The sequence below is a fragment of the Hippoglossus hippoglossus genome, chromosome 8 (assembly GCF_009819705.1).
Source record: "Hippoglossus hippoglossus isolate fHipHip1 chromosome 8, fHipHip1.pri, whole genome shotgun sequence".
NCBI lineage: Eukaryota > Metazoa > Chordata > Actinopteri > Pleuronectiformes > Pleuronectidae > Hippoglossus > Hippoglossus hippoglossus.
In genome coordinates, this window is record NC_047158.1 from 7,845,804 (window position 1) to 7,861,759 (window position 15,956).

At 41.5% G+C, this 15,956-nt stretch overlaps 1 protein-coding gene across 3 annotated transcripts; it reads right to left on the reverse strand.

Annotated features, from left to right (window-relative positions):
• Window positions 1-100: 100 nt before the first annotated feature.
• Window positions 101-14,295, reverse strand: map3k14a (mitogen-activated protein kinase kinase kinase 14a). Of its 3 annotated transcripts, none has more exons than XM_034594402.1 (16): window positions 14,158-14,295; window positions 6,669-6,935; window positions 6,509-6,581; window positions 6,190-6,418; window positions 5,549-5,941; window positions 5,320-5,454; window positions 5,109-5,238; window positions 4,215-4,343; window positions 2,596-2,700; window positions 2,339-2,496; window positions 2,079-2,229; window positions 1,393-1,713; window positions 1,191-1,300; window positions 847-985; window positions 646-746; window positions 101-548 (listed from the first exon to the last, which is right to left on the reverse strand). In XM_034594402.1, exons 2-16 carry the CDS (start codon window positions 6,919-6,921, stop codon window positions 387-389), a joined length of 2,589 nt encoding a protein of 862 aa, XP_034450293.1. In that variant the 5' UTR covers window positions 6,922-6,935; window positions 14,158-14,295; the 3' UTR covers window positions 101-386. The 3 variants fall into 3 exon arrangements, with proteins under 3 accessions (XP_034450293.1, XP_034450291.1, XP_034450292.1); XM_034594400.1 differs by lacking the exon at window positions 14,158-14,295 and adding an exon at window positions 9,243-9,410; XM_034594401.1 differs by lacking the exon at window positions 14,158-14,295 and adding an exon at window positions 9,243-9,409 and having other exon boundaries at window positions 6,190-6,412.
• Between the last annotated feature and the right edge of the window lie 1,661 nt (window positions 14,296-15,956).

Consider the following 15,956-nt stretch of genomic DNA (forward strand, 5'->3'; position numbering starts at 1 on the left):
TAATGCTGAGGAATGGTTATTTAGTTTAACCAAATGAATCCCAGGTATAGTCATTAGAATACAACAGGACATTTCACATGAATGAGTGAGATCAATAATGTATCATAGGTCAATGTACTGTTTATTGACTCCACGTAATTGTGTTATAGAAACAAGCAACATGTAAACATCACAGTACAGTACTCCAGCGCTTCGATACGGAAAAGACAAAAAGCTACGACTAACATTATGGCTTCAAAACATGAGGCAGTTCAGGCAGATTTTTTTTCACACGGACATTTGGTCCTCGTACCATAAGACAAACAAAAGGCACATGTTAAAAGTAATTCAACACAAGGCGATATGACGACAGATATGATGACACTGTGGCCGATGGGAGGAGGGAGTTATCTACACTCCAGCACTCCGTCTCTGATCCTCCACGTCCAGGTGGCGCTGAAGTCTGGAGCAGGAACGCAGCAGAGCTCCAGACCGGACTCCTGCACCTCCTCGTCGTGAGCGACCTGCTGTCCCTCCTGCGTCTCCAGAGTGAAAACTCTCTCAGAGATCTAAAACAGAGAAACAAGGATTCAAACACGTGTAACTTTGCACTTGACACACACTGAAACGGACCAACATACAGAGGGTTATGTTCTTAGTCCTCACCTGATCACTAATTCCTGTGGCGATGTGGCCCACCTTCACCCGGCGTGTCTCTCTGATCCGGATGCTTCTCCAGTTGAAGTCTCTAATGCAGACGTCCACCCCTGAGCCATTCAAAAAGCAGAGAGACACATAATGTAAGGGGACAATGATATCACATTTTACAAATAAAACAAGAGAATTGCTCATGTTTTATCATCTCACCTTCAAAGCAACAGGGTGGTGGTAGGTGGGTGTTACCCAGCAAATCCAAACTGAAGACCTGCACATCTGGCTGACTGTTGTAGGAGAAGACACCGGAGCTGAAGTCGTCTCCCGGGCTCAGGGACCAGCGGCCAGAGTCCTGGGATACGTAAAAAAAAAAAGAGGAGCACAAGCCAAAATTTCAGTCTGTGTTAATACTTTCACCAAATGGATGAACACTTAAGAAGCTCTTTGTTAACATGGCCCCAAATTTTCTGTGAAGCAAGACAATGACAACTCAGATAATCAGTCTCACTCCAACAAGTATCTTCTGCAAACTGTTCACTATATGTTGGTTGCGTTACCTTTTTGTCCCATGGTTCCCAGTTTGAATAAGCGTCACTGCTGAGACAAGACAAGAGCTGCACCTGCATCTCAGCAGACTGAGGCTGGGACAGACTGCTCAGGTAGAAATCTGAAGAAAAAACCCAGAAAAACCATGAGCAGAGTTTCAAATAAGCACAAGACTAGTGGGCAAGAGACGCAGAAAACTGAAAGGAACCTCACCTCGCTCCAGTTTACGAAGCTCCAGTTCAGACACTGTGGTTAACTTGCTGCTCCTCTTGTGGTTCGGCTCGTAGATCAGTGTTCGGGGCGAGCATTGCAAGCCTGGCTTTAACTCATCTTCATCAGCCTCCTCTTCTTCCGCATCATCAAGTTCCTTCCTCTTCCCCCCTGTTGTGATTAAGTTCTGGACAGACTCTTGATGTTCCTCCACCTCGTCATGGTCAACATTTCTACTAACGAGTGGCAGGCAGTCAGGGGGTTTGTTGGCGATGTACTGGGGCTCGGTGTAGGGTCCCTTCACTGGGCTGGTGAGTCCTCCAACTGCAGTCACAAAAACACATCACATTAACTCACTAACTAACTGATGTGTTCAAGGACATCATTATTATAGAAAGCACAGAAACCAATTTATTCAGAATGTATTGTTTTCTCTTTGTTGTCCTTCTGAAACCAAACCTTTACTGTAGGATTATTCGTCACTTGCTAAGTGACTTGATAAGAACAAGTATGGTTACAATACCAAGGCTTTCATGCCATTAGCATAGAATGCACAGGTTAAATTTATTCAATCCCAAATCATTGTTTCCTCAATTGATTTAAATATATGATATTATTTGCTCTGTTCTCCTTCTGCAATCAAACCTTTACTCTAGGATTATGCACCATTGGAGTACAAGTGTCATTACCTTCTTTCAGAGCTCTGTCAGTTTTAACTCTCAGGTCAAAGGATGACGACCTCTTTACTGGGTCCTTCTGGAGTCCCGCCTTCAGAACGTCAGCCGTGAGAGGGCTACAGTCGGGTGGGATCTCTCTCAGAGGCGGTGGCTCATTAGCAATCTGTAACCGTCAGAAAAAAAGGGGCCGGGGTCAAGGGTCTGATGCGAATAGTGTGACGAGAACACCGGACACCTGGGATGAAGCAGCTGCGTGTCGCTGTGAAAGATACCTTCAGGTACAGTCTACAGGTGTAGTATCTTGTCCAGGGTTGACATCCGTTGAGCATGTGCAGTAACATACAGCAGCTGCTCCACACATCTGCTTTGGCTCCGCGGGGTTCCCCTTTAACAATCTCAGGGGCCATGTGGGTCTCGGTGCCCTTCAGATCTGCATTGAATTACATTGGGGAAAACAGTGGATTAAGACGCGGAAGTGGATAAATTACACATCTGCTTGACTGAATCGCTGAAGTTCCACGGGATTTACCATTCGACCCACAGAGGCTCTGTCCCTGACTGTCGAGTCTCTCCGCGTGTCCGAAGTCGCACAGGAAGGTCTCGGTACCATCGTCCGACAGCAGCACGTTGTCAGCTGTGGGGAGACAATGATCCACTGCATTAATCTGTTTGGAGCACGCAGGTTGTTTTCAAATGTGCTCTTTAAATAAACCGACTTGAAATGACTGGACTAATCTCGACACTGCTCAGCGCTTGCAGTGGCACTTTTTCCATAACTTGTGCAGTTGACAGCGCGGGCGACATAATTAGAAACAGGGCAGCTGCGCAAACATAAAACAGCCCACAGACAAAGGAGCGAAGTGGAAGGGAAATATGAAGTCACTGGAGTACAGCTGCTGGAGAAAACTCTAATGTGGAATGAATGTGGAGACTAATAAACAGGCAGCAGATAAAAGCCATTTGGCGTCACTGCCTTGTTTTTCCTGTGGCCTTACAGACACCAGGGGGCGCCTGAGCTGCGACAGCACCATCATGTTTTTTAACCTTCCCCTCCAGCTTTTCTCTGTTTATCCTCTTACAGAGTTCCCTTTTTGGTTTCTGTTTCTTTCTTTTTTTCATTTCAAGTATTCATCTTCATCCCCTGTCCTCTTTCTCCTGTCGTTCTCTCTTTCTAACTTCTTCCGGCGCCTTGTCTCACGCCCCCACCTCCCCTGTTTCGTTTCTCCTTTTTTTTTCTTTCTTGCTCTCCTGATTCTGTGCACATGCGCCGTTTCTAAAGAGCAGCAGTGAGTCACACTGTGGGAAATTCCCAGCTCGCCGTTTTTTTCTCTCTCTCTGTGGTTGTCTGGTTTCACAACACAGGTGCCGAAGATCAAATCTAGACTGTGGGACACTTGTGTTCCACACAACAGCTGCATAAAGACACAAAATCCTCTTGATGAGAACTAATAAGACATCTGACTTACTCTCTCTGCGTGTTTTCATCTTTTACTGGGAACCGCAAGAACTTTGTTTTGCCAGTTTGTGTTTGTGTTACAACTAAGATGGAAAATGTTAATGTTAGGATATCAGTTTTTTTGTTTAATCACTGTTGTTACTTTTGTGGTAATGTCTAAAAGGACATGGGGATGTTATTATGGAGACAATAAAGAGATACAGATTTAGTTTTCCCACGTTTTAAGGGAAAATGTAGATGTTTAAAATAAACCTTCAAGAGATCTAATCATAATTTCCCAGTCAAGGAGGTTATGTTTTCTCCTCTGTCTGTTTGTTTGTTTGTAAGCAGGATAACACAAAAACAAGTGAACAGATTTCCACACGTGGATGTGGAAAGTGAGGCAACCCATTAAAATTTGGCTGTGGATGCAGATAAGGTCCAGGATTTTTCAACATTCCACTGATTTCCAGGGTAATACTTCATGGATCTTGATGGAAGAAAAAACATCTGGCACATTTAGGGAACTGGTGAATGTGTTAAGCTTGATGCAGCTTAATTCAATTTAAGGGGACTGTTGGGCCTTGGCGGAGGTAAGCGCTCTACTGAGTGCCATTCTAGTTTCATTATGGCATCGCTATTTATGTTTTTCAGATGATACTTGAACATTTGTACACTTGGGGAAAGAGAAATATCCATTTTCTACAACATACCTTTAATGTCGAGGTGCACCACTTTTTTCTTCACCAAGTACTCCAGCGCTGTTAAGACTTGTGAGTGGTAGTGGAGGCTTAAATCCTCTGGCAGCCGTCCACGCTCTGCGATCAGCTGGCCCAGAGAGCCTGGAGCCACAGATAAGGTCAGAGCAAGACAAAGACGAGGTGTTGTTAATATTTCCCAATACACAGCATCCGATTCAACTCTTCCTCCTGCTATCATGACCCATGGAGAAGAGTTTCAGCCAGAGACTGAGTTTGATGACAAAGGGGAAAAAAAGTATGAGGTTGTTTATCTAGCAGGAATCTCCCATTACAGACGTTTGGTGTGATTTGGCTCAACATTTCAAGCCTCCCAGAACCACCCACTTCCTTGACATCAATCTCATTCGTATTTCTCGACACTTGGGCTCCTCATGCTGCACCTGGTGCACATGCTTTTACGCTTAACTTTTTCTATATTCAAAACACAGCAGTTAGGGTTCTTACAAGAACAGCCTGTGGTTTTTAAAATTGATTTTAAAATCCTATACCTAGTTTTTAAGTCATTGAATGGCCTTGCACCACTTTACTTAGCAGTCCTCCTCATCCCTTATACCCCTGGTCGTACACTTCGATCTGCTGAGCAGCTGTTACTCTCAGTACCCAGGGCAAGAGTTGTGACAGTGGGAGGTCGGGCATTTACAGTGAGGACTCCACAATAACCTTTGTTTGTTAATCAGACAAAAAACCTCCATGTCGTTACAAAAATTAATTTCAATTACATGTTTTGTCTTTTATTAATAAAAATTATTAATTCATCACATCTGATTCTAATATTTTCATCCTCTATCTGAGGAGCAGCGGTAAGTCAGAATGTGTCATGTCCAGTAAAAGGCAAGAGATGTTTACCAGATTTGTGGTCCATGAAGAGGACAACATTCGTCCCCTCCCTGATCACTCCGAAGAGCTCCACCACACGAGGAGATCTGAGGGCACTCCACGCACCCACCTCCTCACTGCTGAACCTCTTCAAGGTGATCTGCGAGAAACCAATGGAACAAACGATTAATCACTCACAGAAGATAGGAAAAGATCAAAAGAAGAGTATGCTCTGTTTTACCTTTTTCACAGCAAATCCGAAGCCTGTGTTGACGTCTCGAGCACTGTGAACTTCACCGTAGGAGCCTTCCTTGATAAAATGTGTGAGGACAAACTCCCTCCCCTCCTTGTACTCGGAGTCAACAGGCTGAATTTTCTATCAGGGGAAGAGGAAAAACAGATCAGTTTTGTTGAGCTTCATCTTTAACAGACAGAAAACAGGATGTAAACTGAAGTAAAGCACAACGTACATCATTATAAAAGATTATTCCCTCGTTGCTGATGGAATCGGCTGCAGAGAACTCGTCTTCTTCTTCTCTCGCATCCCTCTCCACAGCTTTGAAAAAGGGCCCAGCGTAGCATGGGTCCCCCTGACTGACGCTGCCCCTGAGGCCAGCGAGGGCCAGCGAGCAGTCTCCCAAGCTGCTGAGGGAGTCAGAGTCACTGTCCTGCCTGAAGGAACGGAGACTGGAGAGGGAGCCGCACACCTGGTGCCTCCAGTTCAGAGGAGAGCAGCCGGAGTTGCCTGTGTTGTAAATCTGTCGGCTGTAGAGAAGAGGCCCTCTGTCCTGCTCCTCTGACCTTTCAACGCTGCTGCAGCAGGAAGCACAGAGGCTGCTTCTCCCTCCAAGAGACGACTCCTCCTACAGGAGACAAACAAAAACCATGATACTACATGCTCTTTACATTCTCATGTGAATTTGTTCAGTGATCAACCTCACAGATAAGCTAATGTTTGTATGGGCATGTCTACAGGTCGAGCCTCAGACTGCCAAAGAATATTTCCATTAATCCTTGAAGATGATTCACAAGGAAACAACGAAAGTACTATAGGTTCTTTTAATAATACAAGTTTTCTCAACAAGATGTGAAGAGCAACCAAAGTTCTCACCCGAATCTGGACCAGAGAACTTCCACTCTCCTGTTCGGGGACTCCAGAATGCGTTCGCTGTCTGCGTTGCTGCTTCTTGTTCTTCTCCGACTCTCTTTTCTTCACCTTACGCTTCTGTCTCTTCCTGGTCTTTTTCCTGGATTTGAATTGTTCTGAGGAGCTGCCTGGCTCTTGGACGGAGGCTGTTGTTGGGCATGCCACATTGTTGTGCTCTGAGGAAAGACTGATGCAAACAAAAAAGGAAAAATATGAATCCTACACACGGCATTGACTAATGACTTAATGAATAAGTGGCATTGTTGTCAAGGTAATGTCATACCTGAAGAAGCAGGGGGAGGGAACAAAGCGTTCAAAGCAAGATGGGATAAACTCCTGGGAGTCCTGGGTTTCACCTGAGGAGAGCAGAGAGCTGATGTTAAATCCTGTCCAGGCACAGTTATTTGATGTGTTATATTAATTAAATAAACATAAATATTTACATTCAGCCTGGGCAATGAAGGTTGAGGTCTTCAATGGCATTTCGCCCACTTGCTCTGCAGTTCCATGCATTAAGAGTTTATTTAGTAAAGGGCTAAGATGTGGGAAGTCCATTTTGCTGTCCTTCCCCTCCTCGTCCTCCTCCTCTGTCTCCTGGTCAGCAGCTGAGCATGATGGGTAAGACCCCTTCAGCTCGGCTTGGGGTGACCCGGAGAACGGCGCCGTTGAGTTGAAAATCCTCTGCCTCACCGCCATTTCATCTGCTGGATCTGGAAAGTGAAGATATCAAACGCAACTTATGAGTTAGGGCTTTCTCCACAATTAAAGTTTTTTTTAGATTATTAACGGACATATTGATGTCAAACAATAAATAATTACTATAATAACTGATCGTATATCCGTAGAACCTTTGAGTGGTACTTTTCTGAAACTGTGGTGTCATTTTTTCCTTTAACACAAATATACTGTCTCTATGAGAATGAACTGATCAAATATATTTGTAGATAGGCCAACCAGGCCTATCACCGGTCTCATTCTGGCGCATTGACGATCTCTCTGGTAAACACAGCTGAAAGTCACGCTATGTTTGGATACAGCTATAGAAGACCAGCCACATATTTACAGTCTGTTAAGTTTTAGGAGGACAGTCGGCCAAAGTAGGAGTAACGTCCCGACTTACAGTACGGAGTTTCACAACGGAGTAACTTAACGTTCTAAGCAGGAATGTGCACGGACACATTCTCTTCCTTGCATCCCTCCACGCTGAAGTGTTTCTTCAGTGTTGTTTGTTGTGGTTAGCCTGTGGTAGCTAACAAGTTGCTAGCTCAGCAACATGTCTGCTTAGTGTCGAGTTTGGTGTGGAGGGGTGGTGGTGGGGAGTGGGGGTGGTGGGTTCGGAGGCTGGACTGGTACCGGCTGGGTGGGGCTGAGAGACGAGTGCGACCCCGAATGACATGATATGGGGGAGGAAGCACGAAACGAGATGTTTCGATAACATATTTCTTAGAATGGACTGAGCGAAAAAGTCCGCGTAGTGACTGTTTTCAAACTTTGAGGGTCCCTACTGACCCCCTTCAAGTAATTACGGATAGTAAAAGCCCAGAAAATGTATTTTACACAATATGGGCCCTTTAACTGAAGATATATTGTGTTTAATGAGACAAATGCCTGAGTTTGTTATCATATAACGACAAGAAAATTACCAGAAAAGCTGAAACCAACATCTTTGTTATTTTATTTGATCTAAATCATTATTGAATCGATTGATCAACTAATCACTGCAGACTCGAGTTTGTGATATTTTTCCATTTGTAATGAAAAGAAAGTGCATTTTTCTGCTCCAGAAAGCGCACTTCCAATTGATTTTTGCATTTATGTGTCTGTATCACATTTTCTCTGCCTGTTCGCAATAGTGAGTGACCTTTATAAATGATGTAAGGTTTGTAAAAACTGTTTCCACATAATGAAACATAAAGGACTTCTTCCTGTTAGTAGTATAGTAGAGCCTAAAAGAGAGACACTGAGTGACAACTAAATATAAATATTTAGGTTATTTTCAAGTTAAAAGCTCCACTAAATGGAATTTGTCTTCTTGCTTTTATTGGATTCTTAATTTAGTTCTTAGTGTGTCTTTTTTTATTTCAAAGAGGCACCACAAGGCTCAACACACAAGATCTTTACTCTTCTGGGAAGAACAGAAATATGCAACAATGACAGGTCTTGTACTCTGGCTGCTGAGTACATATAAATCTGCTGGTTTACAGCTTGTTTAAAAATGAATACATTCAGCTGGACCCTGTCAGTGCAGGAGCATGATGATCACTTGATCATCGAACTGAAATGAACTGAAACTTTGAAAGTGTTGCAGCGAGCATATGAGACAGGAAACTCAAACCCTGGCCTTGTTTTGACAGTTGCAGCCCAAATGTTGAAGGCGCGTACTCTCTTTCAGAAGGAAGAAGTAAAAGGCTGCATGTTAGCCACGGCCGCACTGAATTTCCAATAGAGATCTGCATTATTACCTCCCTTTGGCTTTGAGGTTATAATCAACAAAGACTCAGTGTGAAATCAACACACTCAGACACACTGATTTCATCTTAACACTGCTGTAAAGCATTAAATGCTGTGTGAAAGGCACAAACTGAGAGCTGGGACGACATGTGCAGCACGTTATCAACACGCAGAGTCTTTCTGCACATTTAAATAAAAATGTTCTTTACAGAGGTCATACGAGGATGAATCCTGACAACTTCCATAAAACAATCGCTTGGCTCCTTAAGCAAATGACCCTTGTTCTAACATCACACTGTTGTCAAATTTCATCTAAATCTGTTTAAGTTTCGTAAAAAATCATTAACTTGTGTTCCGACCTCATCATGCACTGCAAGATTATCTAGAGCCCAGCAATTTCAACTTCCTTCTGAAGACGCTGCATTGGTTTCTGTGAAAGCACGGTTTGACACCACACCCCAGTGAATTTACGTGGAAAGGAAATAGAGAAGATCCTGTGCAATAAACATAAAAACAGCTCTGTGGATACGTGTGTGTGTGTGTGGCCAAGCTGCCTGTGGACGTACCGCCCGATGCCAGTCTGAGCCGCGATCCTCTCTCCTCTCTCTCTGAGTAACCTGTCATCTACATGAGCAAAACTAGGTGCTCTGTTTGTCTTCGTCGTCGTTCATGGTGTGATTCCCAGCAACAGTTTGGCTCTGTCCCTGTAACTCCGCTCTCTGTGCTGTCTGATGCTGGCTGACAGCCAACACAAGGGGGAGGAGCCGGCTGACAATGACTTATGGGAAATGGATCTCCACTTCCCCATATTCCCCCCCTCCCTCTGCTCCCTCCACCAGGGCAGGCTCACTAGCTCTTCCCTCAGAATAGATTAAAAGGATAGCATGTGGTGGTTGTTTTTGATGATGGCTGTGAACTGAGCAAAGTGAAAAAACCTGAATGTCAGCTTTCTGCGGCCCACGCCCATTAAGATAATGTTAATGTTTTTACGTTTAGAAGAACCGATGGACATGATCATTACAGCATCGCCTCAGAGTCAAATTTAAAGTGGATTATTGATTAAAAAGCTCTTATTAAACCAAAACTCCTACATGATTTTCACATTATTCTGTGTATATTCTTACTAAAGACAGCAAGTAGGGATTTCCTGTGCACACCCCCACAACACTGAATAAAACATTAGGATTTTGGTGACCTTCTATAGGTTCTGACCATAGACTGTTTATAAAGATGGACTATGTCACTCCACTTCCTCATACTATCTAGAAAAGCTCAAATATCCCAGATATAAACGCTGCCATTTGGAGCCGGAGTCGGCAGTAGTTAAAACATACGCTCAACCAGTAGTGAATCAGTCTCAACTGTCAATCATGACATTTCACCCGGTTTTTATAGCCTCAAATAACTAATTCAAACCAAACTTAACACTTTAGTACAGTACATACATCAGTGTGATAACAACTACCTAGAAGGACAGAAACCATTTTTGAGCAAATATATTTGATGTGAACTTTTTAGTTTGGTCAGTGTCCCATTAAGGACCTATACTGCAGCCAGCCACCAGGTGGCGATCAAAACACTTTGGCTTCACTTTTGGGGAGCTGTTAAGTTGTCCTTGTTTTCGTACAGTCTATGGCTCTGACATCCTAAAGAGCGTGTGGCTACTCACATGTCAGACAAATGCACAGCAACCACTATGTCATGTCAATAAAACTAACAACAACAATACAGAGTTTCCATGAAACTGCTAACTACCCACTTACATGTCCAAAAAAATGTGATATCTGATGTTATGACGTTCTTCTCATGGAAGATTTGCCAACATGAGACTTTGGTGAAAGTGTTTGAAGCTTTGTGAAACAGTCTCACTTGCTTTGATTTTCTGCAGCAAAACCTGAAACTGCTACAGAACAGGAACCTCTGAATGCCTCACGACAGGCTCTGCTGTAAGCCATGACCGAGAAAGATAAAGACAAGTTGCTCACTGCTTCCTTTGTGATAAGCAAAATGTTTATTGTCATAGCAACAATGTCAATGTTGCACTGCAGACAATGTCACAGCCGGTTAGGATTTGATAATGCTTCTCTTATTAGGCACAGACTGATTCTAAAAGTTGACATAACTTTGAAGGAAAAAAAAGTCTTGATCGTGTCATGTTTCATATTTCCAGCAGCAGCGATTTTGAATCAACATGAGAAGTAGATATTAGCAGCCGTCACCATGGCTGATCACAATGCAGCAGCATTGCAAAATAGTGATAAATCATCTTATTCACAATTCATATTTTTCTCAACACCTGAAAACATCTCTTCATAAATTGATTGATTCATCTAGGATGATTTTCATGGCACATTGAAGTGTTTTTTTAGGTTTAAGCCTCTGAAATTTGTATTTTCTGGTTTTCTGCTATGACAGTAAATTAAATATCTTTGTGTTTTGGACTATTGGTCAATTACCAAAGATACTGGAAAATTGTGATGTATTTTTTTTTTTGCCGTTTGCTGACAACAATTGATTAAGTTGGAAAATAAAGGTTAGATTCAATAACTTAAAAAGTTAGTTGTAGTCCAAGTTTGGTCTATAAAATGTCAACAGATACATTCATTAAGGCCAAGATAATGTCTACAAATTGCAAATTTTTACCGACCAACAGCCCAAACCAACAAATGCTACGTTTACAGTTTAGTGATAAAATACAGAGAAGGATTAATCCCTTGAGAAACTGTAATCAGTAAAAGTATGACAGACGGATAATAAAATAATAAAACTAGTAATTTGTTTTCTGTCAGTCGAGTACAAACCAATAGAACATGACCACCAACTACCGCCTTCAAATGTGAAATCAAGATGAACCAACACCACTCTGACAGTGACAACAAAAACCAAACACCACAAGCTTCACAGAGATAAGGGATGAAAGTTATGACAGGGCTGTTGCATTGGTTTACATCAGCACAGCTAATAATTACCTGGCAACTGAGAGTAAACACCCAATAACATTGAGAAATACAATCAGGATTAATGAATAATGATCTAGTTTTCCTGAGAAGTCCTGAGTTTACTGCCACATGCAGTCGGTGGCCATAATGAGCCAACTCCTGCTGTACACCCACACAGATTAATAAAATTCCAAAGCCTTTAGTAAGAGAAGTGAAAAGGGACTGAATCTGAAGTTGACACACAAAAGCCGAGCATTCCTTGAGCAAAACACCGGCTGCTTCTCAAGGAAATGTTCTAATATGCACCACACGAGACACGTCTAGTGCGTTTTGGAAAAATGCACACTTCGCATGTACAGCTTCAAGTGCCATTTGTGCTATTCAGTCATAACGGTCTGTTTGCATTAACTTCCCTTTTCCTCGTCACTGTTTACTACAATGGTCTTTTCTCCTTTTCACTTCTCTTTAAGCATTTTGTTATTTTATCTTCATTTGCATGCCAGCTTTTGGTGTTTCCTCATTTCAAATATGAGATTTACGCTGGTGTTTCCTCATTTCCGGTTAATACTGTTTTGCTCTCTGCATGTATTGAGGTGGGTGGAGGGGTGCGGATACTGTTTTTATTGCTTTTATTCTGTAAAGCATTACATGTGTTTGTATTAAAAGTGCTTTACAGATAAAGTCTAAATGACAGGTTGAACAAACAGGTTTCACTGTGGTAAATAATAAATAACATGACTCCGTGTGGATGCATATCTTTTATCATCCATTCCCACAGATGTAATGTAAAACGTTGTTTGTTTGAACTGTCGGTCAAATATAAAATAAAACCATATACTGTATATAAAGATAGACGACATGAGAGCTCACGGAAGTGAAACCAAAGCGTCTCCATAGCCCCCTAGTGGCTGGCTGCAATAAAGGACTTAAATCTCACCTCCTCCATGTTAGTGGGTGGGGCATGAGCAAAAACTAAAATATTAAATAATTTTTCTTAAAGATGGTTGCTGTCAGTTTAGTTGGTTCTTATCACACTGCTGCATGTTCAGGAGCCCATGCTTCTGACAAGATTGGTTTTAATTTGTTACTTGATGCTATAAAAAAACGATGAAACATCACGATTGACAGCTGAGCCTGACTTGTGATTGGTCGAGCCATGTATCGGCGGGACCTCATTACAGCAGCACCTTCCTTCAATCACTACTGCGCAGACTCTGGCTCCGAATGTGCAAGATGGCAGCTTTCATATCCCAGTAGCGGGAGGAAGTAGAGATACGCAGTTCATCTTTATTTACAGTCTATGCATTAATCGGGAAGGTGTGACAACCCGAAACTCTGGGATTCCTTTTGTCTTTTATTGCTTTTTGACAGTAAATAGACAAAAGGGTGACGTAATGAATCCAGAAACCAATATGATAATGGAATAATGAAAATAAGGTTGCCGATGCCGCCCCAAATTAACCACACATAATTTGTAAAATTCTTAAAAACATGCATTGCCACCTTCATTTTCCACACACACACACACACACATAAGAGCATATGTACACTTTTTGCAGCTGAAAAGGGAATAAGACGTCTGCACTAACAGGACACCACATGTTTCTCTATGAAGAATGGACCCAGGCCAGAGCTGCTTAGCTGCAAATGCAGACCAGGAGTTTGACTCTGGGCCAACACAGGTCTGGTATGTGCTGTATGTGCAATGCAAAGAAGCAGCAGAACTGGCTTTCAACAATATACCTGTTGTAAACAATTACATCTGACGTGAGCTTATAATGGCTTAATTAAGGAGTTAATAACTGATAATAACGTGACATGAAGCAGACGTGAACATAATAACTGCTCTTGTGGGAACGCCTGGGTCCAGTTAGTAACTTAAACTTGAATTTGTAATGAATTACAACTTTTCCACTCATTTTTCTTGTGTATTAAATGTGCATCCTGGTTGTTTGCACACTTTAGGACTCCACTGACATGCAGCTTTTGTGTTTATTTCAGATTATGATACGCCTGATACTTTGTCCTCAAGGTTAATGTAACTAGATCCTATCACAAGGAACTCTTTGTCAGAACAAAAGCACGAAACATCACCACTGAGGAAACTACAAGCAGGAGCACAACAGTTGTTTTAATCAGAGACATCTGGCTTCAAGAGGCGTACGTGCAGTTTTGTAATGGTGACCTGTACATCCAGACTTATCCAGATTTACAGTAACAGCAGCCGGACTCTCAGACCCCCCCCCCCCCCACTGCTGACGATTTTATTCGCAACAATCGCACAAATAAAGCTGCTTTCTCCAGTCGTGTGTTTACTTCTTCTTGACTGTACTGTCAGAGAACTGAAGTCTTAACTTCCCCCTCTCGACACTTTCATCGCCATTCCACGCAAAACGTCGCCCGAGGTGTTTCTGCTTCCTCGTTCACGAGTCAAAGATTTAAAAGAAGGAACTAGTTGTGTCGAGATAAAGTAGGAAAGTCTGGAGTCAGATTCAACGGTTCAACGACTTCATTTTATGTTTTATGTTTGTTTTGTACTCACCGAGCTTCCAGTTCTGAGGGAAGGCGTCGGCCGATGGCGATTAATCAGATCCCAGTCTAGCTGGCTACGAGAAGGGCTTCCGGTTGAATTTCAAAATAACAATATTGATCCCATAATTACGCACGTATCGTATAAAATGAAATGATAAAAGACATCAACATATTGTTACTGCTGCTCGGAGTCTAAGTGATGTTATCTCAATTTCTTTGGGTAGGTGGCTGTTGTGCTTTTATTTTGAGGCAGAATCCTCAGTACTTCCTGTAAGCGCCTATTTGTAACGTTTGTAACACTTCCTGGAGAAAGAAAGGAGGAAGTGGCAATTTATTTATTTAATTGTTTGTTTGTTTTTTATTGAGGTATACATTTGACAACAATATATGGTATACATGATATATATGATATATAATGTGTATAAATAGTTTTAATAATAATAATATGATAAATGAAAATTAAATTAAAAGGAATAAAAAAGCCGGTTACATTAAATCCCCTGGAAATTAAAAAAACAACAAGTCCATAGTTGAGGAAAAGAGCCTACTTGATTAAACGAGGCCGATAATTATGATTAATGATTAATTGTTGGCCATCTTTCAATAATTAAAGCAAAAAGAAATGCCAAACATTTGCTGGTATTCAAATGTGAAAATTAATTTCTTCCATATTCCCATGACCGTTTCCAATGGGTTTTAGACTGTAGGTCAGAAAAAGTAAACACGATTAGTGCATGTTAAATTGGGCTTCAGGGAATAGTGATTGGCATTTTTCACTGTTTTCTGAAATTCCATAGCTACACTGAGCAGTCAATTGATTATTAAAGAAGATAATTCTTCTATATATAGATGAGAAAAATAATTTGTGGTGGCAGTCTCAAAGTTATCCAATATGAAGGCCTATTCATCCGAGGTTTCAGGGTATTAATTATTGACACACATAAAAAACAAATGAAGTAGCTTGTTAAAATGCAACCTAACAAGGACTTTAGCTAAATATAAACCAAAAAAAAATTAGATATAGATATTAAAAATGTGTGAGAAACTTCTCAGATAATGCATATTCCTGTTTCCAATAGTAAAAAAGATTCCTTGAAGTTAGACTGTACCAAAAGTTTTACCATTCTGTGGAACACACCCAATCTGAATAGGGTTACTTGTATTGACACAAAAGTGCCACAAGATGGAGTCAGAAACTATGGACTTAAGGCAAAAACATTATTACTTAGATTCACATTTACTATGTTATCCGTCTGATGTGCAATCTAATGTCATTATATAGATTACATTTATAAATATCTGTATTCAATTTTAATCATTTTAATCAGCATGGTTTCTCTCAGATGCAACAATCTTGTAAATGTCTACCCTAGCTTTGTACCTAGCAGTGGAAAATGTTTTGGTAAAAGTATAATGTTTTTAATGGTAAAATCAATTATTCAATGCTGAATATTTGTCACAATGACAATGGTTTTAAACCGCCTTTGTTTATTTACTTGATTAGAACTAAATAAACAGTGGTGAATCCTAGACTAAAGTAGATCACAGGTTTTTTTTGTCAACATGGAAAAAACGGTAAATCGCTTGCAGCTTCATCCAGAGACATGCTGGAAGTTCTGTGTCTGTGTCATGTGCCAAAAAGGATATTGATGATCTGGTAATATCCTCTTTTTCAAAAACAAGAAAAATCCCTGGATAGCTTCTTGTTGTGACACTTGTGTGAAGAAAGGCCAAACGATTCTGGAGGCAAACCATGGACATATTTTGTTTAAACAGAACAAGCAGCTGAGGAGATTTAATGCCAAAACG

Coding starts and splice junctions, on each gene's coding strand:
- map3k14a (XM_034594400.1), bottom strand. CDS start 9,300: ATGACAGGTTACTCAGAGAGAGAGGAGAGAGGATCGCGGCTCAGACTG. Junction 4,344..5,108: donor CTTCATGGACCACAAATCTG/GTAAACATCTCT, acceptor CTGTGGCTCCAG/GCTCTCTGGGCCAGCTGATC. Junction 2,230..2,338: donor CCTGTAGACTGTACCTGAAG/GTATCTTTCACA, acceptor TGACGGTTACAG/ATTGCTAATGAGCCACCGCC.